Source organism: Bactrocera latifrons, unplaced genomic scaffold (genome assembly GCF_001853355.1).
Source record: "Bactrocera latifrons isolate USDA-ARS-PBARC rearing strain unplaced genomic scaffold, ASM185335v1 scaffold_256, whole genome shotgun sequence".
Lineage (NCBI taxonomy): Eukaryota > Metazoa > Arthropoda > Insecta > Diptera > Tephritidae > Bactrocera > Bactrocera latifrons.
In genome coordinates this window covers 108,916-125,701 of record NW_017536141.1, presented here as the reverse complement: position 1 = coordinate 125,701, position 16,786 = coordinate 108,916, and the positions used below count along the sequence as shown (strand labels likewise).

At 36.8% G+C, this 16,786-nt stretch overlaps 1 protein-coding gene across 5 annotated transcripts in view; it reads right to left on the bottom strand.

The window, feature by feature from the left end:
* Positions 1 to 16,786, bottom strand: part of LOC108969533 — a 54,471-nt gene that overhangs the window by 1,698 nt on the left and 35,987 nt on the right. For 4 of the 5 annotated variants that reach the window (XR_001993396.1, XR_001993394.1, XR_001993393.1 and 1 more), the window contains exons 2-7: positions 10,958 to 11,265; positions 10,803 to 10,879; positions 10,503 to 10,735; positions 4,567 to 10,184; positions 2,623 to 4,402; positions 1,234 to 2,517 (exon numbers count right to left, since the gene is read on the bottom strand). Coding sequence is in view for 1 of the 5 variants with exons in the window: in XM_018934300.1 (XP_018789845.1) it covers positions 1,414 to 2,517; positions 2,623 to 4,402; positions 4,567 to 10,184; positions 10,503 to 10,735; positions 10,803 to 10,879; positions 10,958 to 11,124 (8,979 nt within the window). In the remaining 4 variants the exon portion in view is untranslated. Of the gene's footprint in view, positions 1 to 459; positions 2,518 to 2,622; positions 4,403 to 4,566; positions 10,185 to 10,502; positions 10,736 to 10,802; positions 10,880 to 10,957; positions 11,266 to 16,786 lie in introns of those variants that run through there. The other variant, XM_018934300.1, reaches the window with a different exon arrangement.

Genomic DNA, 16,786 nt, shown 5'->3' with positions numbered 1-16,786 from the left:
CCTTTTAAATGACTCTCAACAAAGTTAATTGCATACAAAACAACAAAACATGTATTCACTTATAACAAGTCATGTCGATTAAACAGACATTACTAAATTCTGTGGGGACAGCAATCCAAGCTAATACTTCCCAGTTGCCGTGATAATGTGAATGCTTCTAAACAAAAAAAACTTAAAAAGATTTGATGGACAACTACAAATTGAATGGTGTCGGATTTCAAATGCTCTAAATTACGAAACCTTTATTCATTAGGAAAACGTAAACTATGAAATAAGAGATGTAAATATGTTTACAATACAAGCTTGATTAAAAAAAATATGATTTTTTGTGTAACAGCATTTTTTATTGTGTTCATAATCTTTTGAGTTCGGAAAATGTGTTAAGTTTTTAATATAACAAACTTTAAATAATACATATTATTATTATAATTAGTTACACAAATTAAGAAAACTATTTGGGGTGTGTMACGTAATTATAATTACTTATGAATACAGTAGAAGCTTATAAATTTAAAAATTGCAATAATTAGAAACGAATTCTGTAGCAGTACAAAATTCAGATTTTTCTCATTTCTCTTAATTTTTATTTGCTGACATATGTAAACACATGTTCTTACAAACCTATTCGAGTACATTTAGTGCTGTAAATAATGGGATTTGGTTAAAAATAACTTACGAAATGAAAACAAGGAATTGCTGTGTAATGTGTTGCAAAATCATACGCATTCGAACAAATTCGTCGTTAGTACCACAAGGACGATTGTCTATCGCAACACATTTATTTTCCAGATCCACATTACAGAGCAGCTCAGTGGAGCAACATATGCGTAAGTTATTGTACCTTGGGAAACAAGTTATCGTCAACAGGCAGTAGAGAGTTGAAAGCGAAATTTGAGAGAATGTGTACGACACTGGCACGAATTGATATAAAGTATCTTGATTTACCTCAATGCCAACTTACACAAACAATGTAATACTCGTATTAACTATAGCAAACTAAATTTATAATTTTATAAAAATAAAAGTAAAGCGAATTTACAGCTTTTTACAATATACACTCATACACTGATAATAATGTTAATGTAACTCTATTTTACAACTAAATTTCACACTAAATAGCAATTACTATATAAAAGATTTGTTAGAAACACATGGGAAATGTTTGCATTAAATGGTGTTTGGTAAGTGTGTGATGGAACTCTAATTGAAAAAATAATGTTCGTTAAAACCTACCACATTTGTATCCAAATTCACATCATTCATTTCATTCACTTCATCCACCCCCATGTCAACAGCGCCCGCACGTTCCACAGTAGTACCAACGCCCACTTGGACTGCAGCATTCCCCGACCTTCGCACATCCCCTAATAGACCATTGTTCCCATTGTCTAAATAGAGCATATTTGGGCAATATTAACTCCCAGGATCATTGTATATTGCACGCTGCGCATGCCGGTATTGTGCGTGCATTTGGGCTGCCGTTGTCATGTTCGGTATTAAATCAGACTTTGGTGGCGCAATCGCTGGATTGGTTACGGTGGTGGGCAGCAGTGTAGGTTGTGTAGGCACAACTCCTATAACAGCCAGACTATCACCCAAACTTGGCATGCCACTCCCTGAATCCGACGCAATAAAACCACCTGCTCCAAGATGGTCGACTGTTGTTGCTGAGGACAGGTCAATGTTTTGTCCCGAATTTTCGGCTATCAAAGCGGTATTAGCAGCTGTAGATGGCTTTTCCAGCGGTGACATGATGGGCGTTTGGTTTAGCAGCGCATTTGTCGCATTTGTTAGTGCAGGGCGCGTGCATGGTGGAGAAAGTGGTGGTTGCGTCAGAGCTGATTGTAGTATAAGACTGCCGTCATCCGTTCCTATTAGCTGTAACGTTTGCGATGTGTCTATTTGTAACAATGGTATGATATCAGCTTCTAATCCTTCATCTCCAGCAACTGTAACTGTTTGCAACTGCTGTATGAATTGTTGTTGCAATATCTCTTGTTGCTCAAGTTGCTGCTGTTCTTCTAATTGTTGTTCTTCCAACAACTGCTGTAGTTGCCGAAATTTTTCTTGCAAATTAACATCCTGTTGTAGGGTATCTAATGCATCCCGCGTCAGCTGGAATACGCGTCCAAGGTGATCGCGCAAATCAAACAAATCATCAGTTGAACGCATAACCTCCAAAAACTGATCCCATTCCATATGTACTAATTCAGAGCCAATTAAAATGGTAACTCCTGTCTCTCCTTTGTACGCTTCATTAGCAGGCGTCGTCTGTACATCTTCCGTTTCTACTTCGGCGGTATGAAAATCTGGTGTTTTATCTGCATTCGGCGTCAATATCGGGTGTCCGATAAGTACTTCCTTTGGTATGGGCCTTAATTGTTGGTCACAGCGTGTATAGTAGTAAGGCTGAGCTACTATAGGGACCCACTCCTCACCTACTTTTCGACATAATAATAGCGTGTCGGGGTAGCCTGGTACTGACTGTGCCGGCACGGCTATTACTGATGGTGTATGCTGCAAATGATTTAAGAAATATATTACAATATCTGCATATGTAACTTAATTATTGTAAAAAAACATGCAAATACAATGTAAAGCACATCTTAATTCTTCACTTACCTCATTCGCTTCAAATTCTTCAGCTAAAATTTCTTCGGTGTAGACCTCAGGCACTTGATCTTGCATTTGTATCGCTTCAAATTCCGCTGGAATAATTTCAGCTGACGGCGATTCCGACGCTAACTCTGCTATATGAACTGCAGTCATGTGCTGCTCTTGTTGTTGCTCTTCAAAACCCTGTTGCTGCTGTTGATCCAACAATACCATCTGTGTTGACTGTAATCGTTGTTGCTGCTGCTGCTGGGCTTGTTCTTGCAAGCACATTTGTGCTGACAGCTCGGCTTTTGTGCTCAATCGTCGATTGTGTTGCGATGAATGACGTTGTTTGCGATTGTGCAGCGGATGTAGCGGCGGTGGCTCCGTCGTCGTCGGAGATTGTACTGCATGTTGTTGTAATTGTTGCTGCTGCAGTTGTAAAAGTTGTTGTTCCGCCGTTGCAGCAAATGTTGGCTCGTTGTGGTTGTCGAAAGTAGATGAGCCAGTAGCGGTGCTTCGGGATATTTTTGCGGGTGGTGGCGCATGTCCTTCCGAGTGACTTAATCGTCTATTTAGCGACGCACAGTCGTCACTAGTAGATAGTTGTTGATCTTTTTGCTGAAGTTCCCCCAAATTGCTCGCCGTAGCAGTTAATCGACGCTGCTGAACTATCTGCGACTGAGTTTGTGAGCGTCTTGAGTTCGTTGGATGATTACGCTTTTGACCTTTAACATTTGCCGAAGGAGTTAGTTGCGATTGTTGTTCATTAACTGCTACTGCGCTGCCTACTGCATTTGTTTGATCCTCTGCAATTTTTTGTTGACGATGCTTCACCGTAATAGTGCTTGGCAATGTTATTGTATTGCCAGCGTGTTTGCGGCCACCGGTTGATGAGGACGCCGCAGGTTTTGTCTTGTTACCAGTCTGTTGCTGCTTCTGCTGAAGTTGCTGTTGTTGGCGTTGCTGTTGTTTTTGTTTCGGTTCAGCTATTGGACGCAAAGTGACACCGGAACCGAGATTATATGTGGTCATTGTGTCGGTGGATGATGTTGAGAATTGTTGTGTGACACCACCGGGAACCGACTGCGATTGCGATTGGGTCACTTGAACTGAAGGTGTCTGTTGTATTATCAAATCACTCGGCGCCGCCTTAATTATAATTATACCGTGTTTATTACCTCCCACGGTGCTCGCTTGTTGCGGCTGTTGACTTGTGGATCGTTTGCGTTGCCGTTGCTGAGAAACTTGCTGTGTCGTTCTGTATGCAGGTTGAATAATTTGTTGTTGTAAAATCTGTGGGCCGTCTGAACCTAAATGCTCTTCTGTTTCTGCGGATGACGTCAATACAATTTGCATATCACCCTGTGCTGACATAAAATGTTCATTACCAAGCACTATAGGCATATTGCTGATGTCGAACATAGCATTGGAAGGTGCTCCAGCTTGTTCCTGTTCTATCACGGTAGCTGTTGACGCTACTTCAATCAATTTTTCTTTTCGGGTGATTTTAACCTGGGGGCACATTTGCTGAACGTGTGCAACAGCATCTTGCTCGCCAATAAACTCTAAACCGGAAGATGATGCATGTTGTTTTTGTTGATGTTGATGTGTACCCACCCCCTGTCCTGGTCGCTCGATTATAAATGATGGTATAGATTCTTCAAGATTGGACTTCCTTTGCTTTGTTGCCGTTAATGTTGCACCAGTTGCAGATTTTGTGGCTAAAATATTTGCTATTTGTGTCGAAAGTGGATTGGCGACATCTACGTTGATCCGAACCTTCTCCATAGGAGAAATGTTGACACTGTAAGAAAATTAACAAGGACAATGTTTAAAATGTTGTATATTAAAGTTATTGCAAAGGAGTAATAAAATAAAAATCAGTGTTCATAAACGATTTTTAGTTGATGTGCTTATACTTATATATGACATTTTTTATTACATAAGTATTTATACATATACACTCACCATGTGTTATCTGCTTTAGGATGTGGATTAATGGCAGGCACCAGCCGCTTATTCGAGGTCTCATTTGCAATATTTGAGCCCTCGTCTGTATTTCGCAGTGAGTCAATGTCCGTGGCTGTCTCCACTTGGTTGGTAGCTCCTACTATTACCTCTTCGATCGGTTGTTGATTTTCAATTGAAGAGTAATTCACATACTCCACTGCGTTGGGTACATCAATAGGATGAAACGAATTTAACTCAGAGACTGTTGTTTCCGAAGTGTTCTCATCTTTTGTGGTACTATTATCTGGCAATTCCTCTATAGCTATTTGTTGCACTGACACTGTATCATTTAGGTATACTTCTTCAATTATGCACTGGTCATCCTCTATTATAAGAGAGTCTGCTGGTTCATTAGCATTAAATTCGACGGTTTCTTCTGATCCCTCCAATTCCTTCATATAATTACTCTTATTTTCATCTTCGTAGTTTCTTATCTCATTTGGCGTAGTTTTTATCTCCTCGGTTACTTCCATAGTTTCAATACTTGTATTGGTGATATTTGGGCTCTCCAATTTTCGACTCTTCAGATGCTGTATGTCCTCTTCTTCGTTATTTACATCGTTCTCTTCCATTACGTAGTTTTTTGCCGCAACCGCATTACGCCGAGGAGTTGGTTTTGTTGCGCTACGTCGCTTGCGAGAAAATTCAGATTTTACTCCAGGCAACCGATTTATGGGAGCTTGGCCAGTCGGTAATTCATTAACCTGCTCGTCTGGTTGTGGATTAGCATATGTATCGGTGGGCAAAACGACCAATGTGGGATCAGAATTTTCATTGTGTGGTTGTTGAGTTGTTATATTCAGGTGATTAACTCCAATTTGATCGGCGACAGTATCTTGTTTTTCTGCTTTGGCTTCAACAACGACGTCATCATTTTTTGTATCTGTTTCTTTTTGCGCTCGTTTTTCAACTTTCGTTGATTTTCGTTGGTTTTGACATATCGTCGTATTATCTTTGTCATTTAAATCTGTTAAATCTAGCTCTTTCATAAAATCATTCGATTTTTCTTTTTGTTGTTTCAACGTTCGGGTATGTCGTTTTCTACTGGTTGTATCTTTGGTAAATTCAGAAAATGAGTTTGGTGAGTTGCTCGATGAATTCGATGTTGCACGCCACTTATGTGTTTTATTTAATAATTTTGGTTTTGTCGCAAATGTTTCTGTATCACCTTCCCCTTCATGTCCGGAAAGGGGTTCATGAGGTGGACTCTCGATGAAATCGTCATCTGCATCGGATTCCTCATGCTGTGCGTGCTCAATGACTTTAGCTGATTCTTCATTAGACACTTCATTATTTAAAACATCTGTGCTTAGTGTTTTGTTGTCTTCTTGATTTCCCCCGTTTTCAATCTGCAACTGATCTTCAGTTAATTTATTTTCGACAATGTTGTCTTCCTCCTTAGATGGATTTTCGTTATCTTCATTTTGTTCTTCAATAACATTATTTACAATATCTTCTGTATCTTTTTCTTTTTCAGATTCTTTCTGCTGTGCCTCATCTGTTACTTCACGCGCCACTACAACAATTTCTGTTTGGTTTTGTATTTCAGGCGTTTCAGTTTCCTCAAAATTTATATGAGTTTCATCGGTTTCAGTACGCGGTGTATCAACTACACTATTATTATATTCTAATATATTTGACTCATCATTTTTATTGTTTTCGGGAATTTCCACATGTTCAATAAGACAGTTATTTACATCGCTTGTAGCCTGCTCATTGCCATCCTTTTCCTGCTCCTTTTCCTCTCTTGAAATCTCATCTTCTTTCAATACAGATTCCATGTTCTTTTTTTGTAAGCTTGTTTCTACGAGTCCAGAGTTTTCATCTTTAGCATTTCCATCGCATTCTTCCACAACATGTGTATGCGTTTCATTGTCATTCATTTCACTTTCACGTGTTATCTCTTGCATTACATCTCCTAATATTTTCTGGTTTTTAGTTATTGAATCTTCTCTGCTCTCAACCAAGGGTACAAGCACTTCGTCTATTGATTCTATATTTTTGTTTTGGTTTTGCATATCGTTTACTTCATCTCCTCCTACAATATTTATTTCTTGTTCCAATAGTGTTTTTGCATCTTCGTCTTGTGAAGGTGTTGTCTCTACCAACCCTTCGGTGGGTGTCATCAGCCTGTCAGTCAAAGTAGGCAAACGCTCATCGTCTAACATTGAGGTGGGCGATCCAAACTCTGCACCCGTTTCAGAAATGCAAATTGAACTGTTGTCATCAGTTGGCGAAGTGAGACGGCTTTGTAGCACTTCTTCACCTAACAACATGACGTCATGTTGTTGTTCCTCCACTATATTATTCTTTATATTTACAGCCAAAGAATTCTCCGTTTCTTGTTCCAACGCTTTATCATCATTATTTAACTGGTGCTTTATGTCCGTGACTTCAGATTGTTCTTTGTTTTCAACCGTACATGCATCCATCAAATTTATTTCACTATGTATATTAGACAATGTCGTTGTGGGTAGTAGAATATTTAAATCATTACTCTTATCTTCATTTATCATTTTCCTTTCGGATGTAGCATTAGATTTAAACTTCTCTTGCGAACTTTCTTCCCCGATAGTAGTTCTGTCCTCACTCGTGGGTATATCGCAAATTTCTTGAATATCCTCCAAATCTGCGGTATTGTCGGCAGTACTGTAATGATCTTTTAGTGTCTTCAGTTCATCTGAAATATTCTCATGTGGTGGAAAATGTTCAGTTTCTTTAACATTGTCCTCCATAATTGGCTCTAAATTTTCGGTTTCACATCCGTTTTTTCGTTCTGTGTTTTCAATATTTTGCTTTGAGAATTGTAAATCATCATGATTGCAAATCTCTGTATCTGTTAGACATAAAAGTGTTTCATTAGTTTCTAGAATAGCGGATTTCTTTTGTTCCAAGCTTGCACAATGTAAGACCTCCATCGTCGTAGTAGAAGTAGCCAATGAACCATTTTTTAAATTTTTTACTTTTAATACAGTTGTTTCCTCGACGGAATCGAGCCGCACGATTTCGATATTTCCTTCATTCTCTTTATCTTGTTCCATTACTTGAAAATCATTCGTTTTTACAGCATTCATTTCTAAAGCAGGGGCTGTAAATGTCAAAGATTGCTTTTCATTTTCATACTCATCGACGTCATCTATAGGAGCATATTGTTTTTGTTGATTTGCTTTTGTGTTCGGTTCAACTTTCTCACTAAACATATTTTTTTCCTCGAGTTGGATTTGCTCAGTAACTGTCACTGTTCCATTTTCATCCATTTTTGTCCCGGCAGCATCGATTGCTTGCCCTGATAGAACAATTTCCGAACTGTCTGCTGTTGATGTAGGCAGCTCTTCAATCCTTGAACGATTACGAGATTTGAATATACGTTTGCCTCGTTCTTTAATCGGTAAACCTTTAACTGGCAACTCCTCCTTGCTACTGCAGAAAGACTGTGTTGGCGAAATGTCCCCAAGAGACGCCTCTTCCGAAATTTTGGGTGCTGTTGTTTGTTCAAGCAATTTTTCGATATCATCCGACAACTGTTGATCCCTCTGCTCAGTTGAAAGTTGTCGTTCGCTTTCGGGCAATATGTAACTATCAGTCTGAGGTTTGTCTTGTCCTTTCTCCGGAGACAAATATTTCTTTTTGAAATCGGCTATAGATTTTAGTGCGTCGCTGCTAGTTTCATCTTCTTCCTCTTGAAAATCAAAACAATCGGTCCGCGGGTTCGCGGGAGCGCTGGTGTGAGGTTGTTCTTCTTCTTTCAAGCGTTGTGGTGACGCTGACATAAGTTCTACTTTTTCATGAGCAGTTTGTACGTTTGGCAATTCCTCTACCAATTTATTTGCTGTTGTATTTTCAGAACTATCATTAAGAACTTCCTTTGAATTCCTTCGCCTTTTATCTGATTTTTGCCCCTTTGCGAGACACTTTTGTTTCGGTTGCTTGACATCTTCGCTTTCTGACTTCAAATCTTGTTTAATTTCTTCTCTCGATTTTTTTTGTACATTTTCCTCAGTGGACCTAAATTCAAGTTCACGCGTTGCTGCGTTTTCTTGTTGCTCTGACTGAAATTCTTCTTCACGTTTATCATCAAGTCTATTAACTTGCTTTTGGTTAGTCGATACATCAGTGCATTTCATTGGCACTGGCCCTTCAATATTCGACTCTTTTAGATGTTCTTCAGATAAGTGTTCTTCTTGTACCACGCTCGTAATAGAACTTGTATCTTTTGTTATATCATTGAATTGTATATTATTTATCGATGCTTCATTTCTGATTAATCGATCTTTGTCAACCGTTAATTCTGTTTCACCATCCGTGCCTGTATTGTCATCGAGAATAATTGTTTCGCCACAATTTGGCGGTACAACCCCAACTACAACCACTGAATCGGAGCTGCTGCTGCTATTACAATTTATATTCTCCATATTATCAACCACCGTAGGCAACTCTAAATTATAGTCATTTATGAATTCTTTTAATACCGCGTCACGTCGATCCTTCTTCGGTATGTTTCTAATACGATTTTGATGTTGAGTCTGACTTGAAGCTTGTACACCAAAGTTATTTATTGTCGTGCATACTGGTGTCGCCAAATCCAATGGAGAGTTTTCACTTTTCACTTCTGTTGATGGGGTTGTTGTTAACTTATCTAATTTGTATTGTGGTGTTTCTATCTTTGAAGGCGTTTCAAGACTGAAATTCAGTTTTACACCGTCAATCAACTCATCCTCTTTTTCACCGTCGCTCCAGTCAGCCAGTAGCCGTAGGCGTATTTCTTCAGCCGTTCTTTTCAACTCGGTGGATTTGTTATCAATAATTTCACCGGAATCAATGTTGCGCTTTCGCGGACTACATGATCTCAATATGTCCTCTGTCGTATGTGACGATGAGTTATCGGTGGTATCGTCTTCAATACTTAATTTAAGCTCTCCCTTTATGGAAGATACTGGCATTCCGTCGGGCAAAGTAATTTCTTTTATATCGGCATCAATACGCAACGATGTGTATGCTTTCTCACGCGACGTGCTTGCAGCAGAAGAGCGACTTGCTCTTTCGCTTCCGGCGAGTAGATAAGGCTTGTATTTAGTACCACTAACGCTTCGACTATTCACCGGTGACAAGATTTCATTTTTTGTGGACTTTGCTCTGTGAAATGTGCTGGCGTCGAGTACTGCAGGGTATTTTTGATCATCATCTTCGCTCAAAGAGTTTCGTTCGCATTTCGAAGATATTGTAGGTAATTGAAGCTTCCAAGTCATCGTAGATATATAGCTCTTACACTCGTTTTCTGAAGTTATAGTAGCCGAAGGTACCTTGCGTGCATTGGACGTTGAAGGCGTCTGTGCGGATGTCGGCGTGCCACTGCCGCTATGTGTCCGTCGATGTAAGATCATAACATTTTGCCTTTGGCTAGAGAAAGCGCACAAATTACATCGATAAAAATTCGTTTCTGCACTGCTGGGGATAGAGTTCGTTACGAAACTTGAAGTGCTATGCGGTGAAATTATTGATTTTCCTTTATCTGGAGAAAGGTTTGCTGCTGCTGTTGTACGTTTCGGTGTAATGTTGAGGATTTTTGTTACAGAATCCTTCAAATGCAAGTAAAAATAGTTTAAAAAATAAAACTGCTAATTATGAAAAAGTTTAAGAGCGATATTTAAAATATTCAGTCGAAACAGAATTTCAGTTTCGACGTTTACATTTACTAGACTTTAAATCTATAAATAAATATAGATAACAGATATTTTGACTATAACTTCACTTAAAATTTATTTAATATATTTTGGGGTGTCCTCCATAATTTCGAAAATAGGGATGGAGCGTTTCTTCTTCTGAAGGTACTACGTTCCATTGGAAGTGAAATAATTAAATTAATTAAAATAACGTAGTTAGTATTCTGAACCTACCCCACTTCTGCGTTTATTGTTGTAGTCATTGGTGGAACTATGTATGTATTCATTGTCGTAATAATCGTCACTTCGTCGTGTAAGAGTCGGTCCTAGTATTGCCTTGACAATGCTATCTGGACGATCATTTATAATCAGCAAATCTGAATCAATAGTTTTACGTGTTAAACGCTCAGCGGTCTCCACATCTGAGGGGAACTTCTCCATAAATTTATTTTTGGCATTATATAAAGCTGTTTCAAAAACGGGTGATATTATTTCGTGCATAATGAAATTTTGAAAACAAATTAGTATACTCACCAGTCCCTTTTTTAATAAACTCATCTTTTTTGCTGCATTGGAAAGGAAATATTTGTTTTGCACTCTTTATATATTCACTAAAAATATACGAACAAGATAAGTAGACAGTTATTTAGAAACATTATTTACAATTGAATTTGAATAATTATACTGACTAGGCATCTTCTTGGAAAAACTTTACAACGCAATAGGGTTTCTTTTTTAGTTGTTTGAGAAGGTCATCAGGCTGACGATGCACATCGGTGACTTCACCAGGCCACCAGTTATTGCCCAGTTTCACCCAAACGATGTCGCCATCCTTATAAGCGTTATCTTCCGACATTTTTGCAACAATGGTCAATCAGACAAAAGACTTGCAACTTGTGTACTCTAAATTGCTGATTTTGTGCTGTACTTTTTTATAACCCACAGTATTTAGGATATTTCCATCAGATTAAATACAATACTTCACATGATTAATTTGCTGAAATGAGATATACAAAATTTTTAAGTGAAAGATGAAAGTAAAAATTTTATTTAAAATATGAAACATTAGTTAATGAAAATGATCATAGACTTTAATAAAATKAAATGTAAAGGTTCTATGCCCAATTATTACATGGTTAGATTTCACTCATATAAACATACACAATAATTTATACACAAACGACAGTTTCAAGAAAATTTTTAAAGAGAAAATCTTTTATATTTTTTATTAGAGCATAAATTTTTGTTAAAATTAAACAAAAACAGATGAATGAAATCGCTTTAATAAATCACAAATTGTATGGCATTAAATCTCTTATGGAAACAATTTAATTGGTAAATTTTTACAAAAATATAAGTCAGTAAATGGCTAATCCACTTTGATTGGTCCCTTTCTCTTTGATAATTTTTATTCAGTCCTATAACTCGAAAAGTTAGAGAGGTAGAATTTTACACCTTCATTCAGTTAGGGATAGACAAATACGCCAATATTTTATCACCAGTGATGAAACTTCCGTCATTTCTGCTTTGAAAATCTTCGTTATGGTAATAGGACATAGTACATAGTAAATAAGGGTTGTGGTCATATCGGCTTAATGACCGCTACTAAATTTTCTCCTTTGAGAGAGACCGCTCCTTTGAACCCGTGCAAGCTGATGGGCTGCTGAGCATTTACTTATCAGTTATATCTGATTTATCAGCCAAAACCATTAACTTAAAGTACACAACAAAAAGTTGTGTATGCCACTTCGGTGGATGATTGGCAAACCTATTTATGTTTATCCAAAAAGAAATACACTAAACTGATGATTTACGTGACTTAGCAACCTTCTGGAACTATTTAGCATCGGACATTGACTTTATCTGAATGTAAGGAAGATAATAAGACTTTGAAGTCGTAGATAATTTCGTCTATCTTGGAACCGGTATTAACACCAACAACAATGTCAACCTCAAAATCCAACGCAAAATAACTCTTGCCGACAGGTGCTACATCGAACTGAATAGGCAATTGATAAGTTAAGTCCTCTCTCGACGAACAAAGACCAATAAGTCACTTATTACTCCTGTCCTGCTATATGCAAGTTGTCAATTTTCAAAGCAGGATGATACGGATCCTCTGGCCGAACCAAAGGATCACATCGGACAACGGAGAACGTTGAAGCGTTATCAACATAAACTAGATCTAAGAACTTATCTAATTCGTTTGAAATTAAATTAATTTGGATAAGACCCAACGCCGACATTTCATCTAAAAACTCGTTACAACATAAGCGAGTACTAATACGAATGGTGTGATCATCAATAGATTTCCATGATATGCACGATAAATTGAAATCTCCCAAAACAATCATGGAATCAGTATTACTAGCTATTGAGAAAACATTATTTATTAATGAAGCATGCTGCATATAAACAGATATATCCGAGTGAGGCGGTATATAAGATAAAGTTAAGTAGATATGGCCACTATTAGCGCAAATACGAACGAATTTAAATTCTATGAAGTCTACATGCGGAACATCGACTTCTTCAGATGGAATTGAAGAATGAACATCAAACAAAACATCACCTCCTTTTTTATTCAGCCGGTCATATCTATAGAYTTCGAATTCGCTGTTGAATATTTCATTATCAAAAATGTGAGGCTTTAGCCAAGTCTCTGTGAAAGCAATGATTTTAAAGTTACAATGAATGCTGATTAAATACAAATCAGTAAGTTTCGTATTAAGGCCTCTAACATTTTGATAATAAATAGTCAGCGAATTATTGCTAATCAGTTTTTTGTATCAACGGCTTTTCTTGGCATTTTACTGACAAGTGCAGGGGGTTTGAAACGTTTATGCTCAAATTCGCGCACAAAGATCCCAGATGGCCAGAATGAGTTGTCAAGTATTAATTGAAAACTGTCAGCGGATACGTCGATCTTAAACGACGAAATATCCCGGTTATACTTGAAATTAAATTTACGGACGTCTGCATCTGCTGTTTTTTATTTCGACGAGATGTAACTTTTTATATCGACTGAGGTATCCGCAGCAAATCTCGTGACAAAAATTGCCTTTTTCCGCGGTATAACAACTAAGTTTTTATTAGCAGTTTTCTCAGTGTCCTGAGCAGACGGAACGTTCTCTCCTTGAGGACAAGGGGATGAGGGATTAATGAGTTCAATAGTGGGTGGAGGCATTCTTTTTAAGGATACAGTGGTTGTGGCTAAACCGCAAAAAAGAAGAACGAATAACCGCGTAAGCGGTGTACACCAATAAAGAAGAAGAAGATAATAAGAGTAGTTATAAATTATTTAAATGCTACATTCGATTATATAAAAATAGCATAGGTTAAGTTAGTCTGGTACGCTCGTGAGCTACGCATAAATCAATTACGGTCTTTAACGAAGTTAAAAGGGGTGCGTTACGTAGTAGTTCATGAGAAGTAGTAATCCTTAAGGGGCCAGCGCATGACGCGCATTTCTTGGCCTCACAATCGATACCTCTTCCAATATCAACTTACCGTGGAACTTCAAAATGTTTGAAGCCTTTTCTCTTGCTAGTGCGAGATAATAGATGTTAGATTGCTTCCCTGGTGTATTTCTCTTGACATGATTAGAAATCATCTCGATCTGTCAGCCCCATTCTGTGACCAGCGAATATTATAGTCATTTTCCTACAGTCTCCTCTATTTATTACTCTCTCTATTTCTTACTAACAATAATTTTTTTTTGTTAGATTTCCTTTATTTGCAATCTGTCCGAGGACAATAAGCAAATTGTGTAATACTACATTAAAATCATTGCTTAACCTAAGTTGCTGTACTCCAACGAGTACAGAACTAATATACAGAAGTGCATATAAGATATACATATGTACATACTTATAAACAGCTTATTTCTATATGGCAAATCTAATATATGAAGCCGTTTAAGACGGTTAATTTCGTTTGAGTCATCTAATAGGGCTCTTGCAACTGGGTTAGTATGATAACTCAATCTATTAAAATAATTTCTACTGAATCTTTTGATTCCATTTTTAACTAAAGCTAAACCTGTATCATTAATGATTGTTTTATTTGACAAAAACCAGGGTGCATTTAAAATTTTCCTAAGTGCAATATTTTGACAATATGAAAACAATAATTTTGTAATATATTTTTCGCAATTACTTTATATAAAAAATTGCTTTTCTAACCACTTTCGGGGGTTTAAAATAGATGGAATAGCACATTCAGCCTCATCCATCCCAAGTCTGCTAGCATCATTAATCGTACAAGAATGTAAGAACATATATGTATGTATAACGGCATATACACATACACATACACATGCATATTACAAGAAACAGTAAAATTATATAACCTTTTTATTATATATACTAGTCCTTAATATGACTTTTATGGCTTTAAATTTAATAACAATACATAACTTTAAGATATGAATTTGCCTAAATTATGTCAGCATTTATATCAAATATATTAAACATATAAAAGCAAATAAAATCGAAATTGAATAAGAAGAAAACATACTGTTAGACTAATGTAATTTTCTCTGTGCCTAATCGGGTTTAAAAACATTTATGATAATATTAGCATCATCGCCTTTCTTTCGACGATATGATCGATCGGTTCACTGATTGATTAGATATGGCAAATATTTGCCGAGATTCGGCACATGGACAAAACTATAACCGCTGGCGAAATTTGTTCTTGATTTTTAGTAAATATATTTTTAAGTTCTTTAAAATTTCGGTAATATCAGTTGAAAACGAGATATACTTAAGAAGTTGTAAGTACGCTATTCATAAATTCAAACAAGATTGATAATTTCCGACAGTTAAACCTACATACCGTCACTTAAAATGCAAAATAATGGAACACAAGAGACGAAAAAACGATATAAAATAGAAACTACTCTTATTGAAAAAAAGATTTATTTTTTGTTGAAACCAAGCTTTATCTGGTAGCTGAAGCTTAAAATTAACATACGTAATATGATATAGCAGACAGTCGTAACATTGACTCGGACCACTATCTTGTTGCACCCAAGGTTCGCACCCGCCTTTCTGCAGCAAAATACGCACGACAACAAACACAAGGAAAGTTCGACATCGATTTTCTACTCGACTTGAAGGGAACATTTCAAACTCCTACGTACAGCTGCAACCACAACTATTACAAAAGAACAGTTGGTATGATATCGCAGCGGACAGAAAGCAGACTAAACCCATTAGCGGGTGGATCATATATCCCACATATTCACATATCATATAAGCCGGAAGGTCAAAAATCTTTTTAACATATTAGGTGTATGGGGGCTATTAGAAGTATATAAACGAAAGAATTTTTGGCATCACAGAATATTATTTCCAGAAAAAAATGATATTTTCAATAAAAAAAATAAGCTGGCTGGGTGAGGTGTACATATTCGGTTTCAGAGGTCTTGTAAAGTTATTGTGCGATTTCGAGTATTTTTGGAGACAAGATGCCATAAATGCATTTTGTGCAAAGTTTTACTTCGACAATTTCATTGGCTATATGTATATACTGTATTGTAATATACATATGGGAAGTAGGTGTGGTTAAAGATTTCACTCATTTTCACTCCGTAGTAAAGTAATGTGGAACAATAAGTCATACACTCAATTTGGTTGAAATTGGTCAAAGAGTTTGTGAAATATAGGATTTCAACTAAAGTGGGCGGGACTGCCCAATTGTCCAATTTTGATAGTAACTCCGATAAAGCCATACCATCTTGAGAGTTAAATGTAATGTCTCGGAGGTCTTTATTTATTGAGTTATCGCACCTTGTACACACTGTATAAAGTGTTTGAAAATGTGCTAGAAAAACTTCTTCTCAGCTAATTTGGTTAAATATCCTTAATAAACCCATTAGCGGGTGGAGCATTCACATATGATATATAACGCTATATCTACACTGATTAGTTATAGATGGTAAGGTAAACACAGCACAAAAAAATAAAGATATTGAGATATATATACATATGTATGTACGTTTGGGAGTTAGTCGAAACCATGAGCAGTTGAACGATCTAATCATCTTTGATTATGCATCTGAATAAAATGGGCTGATGAAATTTAAAAAGTTTTATATGGAAAAAAAACCTAGTTGTCGGTTCTATTTTGTCCCTGATCAGATTTATCTGAGTACATGTTTCGCTACAATATGTCGTTATAAAGAATCTTTTGGTTTTGCAAAACTTCTGTATTCTGTCAAAAAAAAATTTTTAATAATGCAGTCTCTATTTTAATTAATTTTCTCTTGAAGCCTTTGATCGTCGCAATTTTCACCTTATCAAGTGAAAGTGAAATGTGATCTTAAATAAAGCTAAAAGTAACTTAGAAGTGTATATGTCCGATGACATATGTTTGTAGACACAAGATACATATGTGATGTCATAATACACTCATTTTTAATTCTGAACGGTCGGCCGATAGCCCATGATGCTAGTGCTGCGTATTTTCTTAGTTTGTATAATAATTGTATTATTATGTAAGCTTTTATAAAA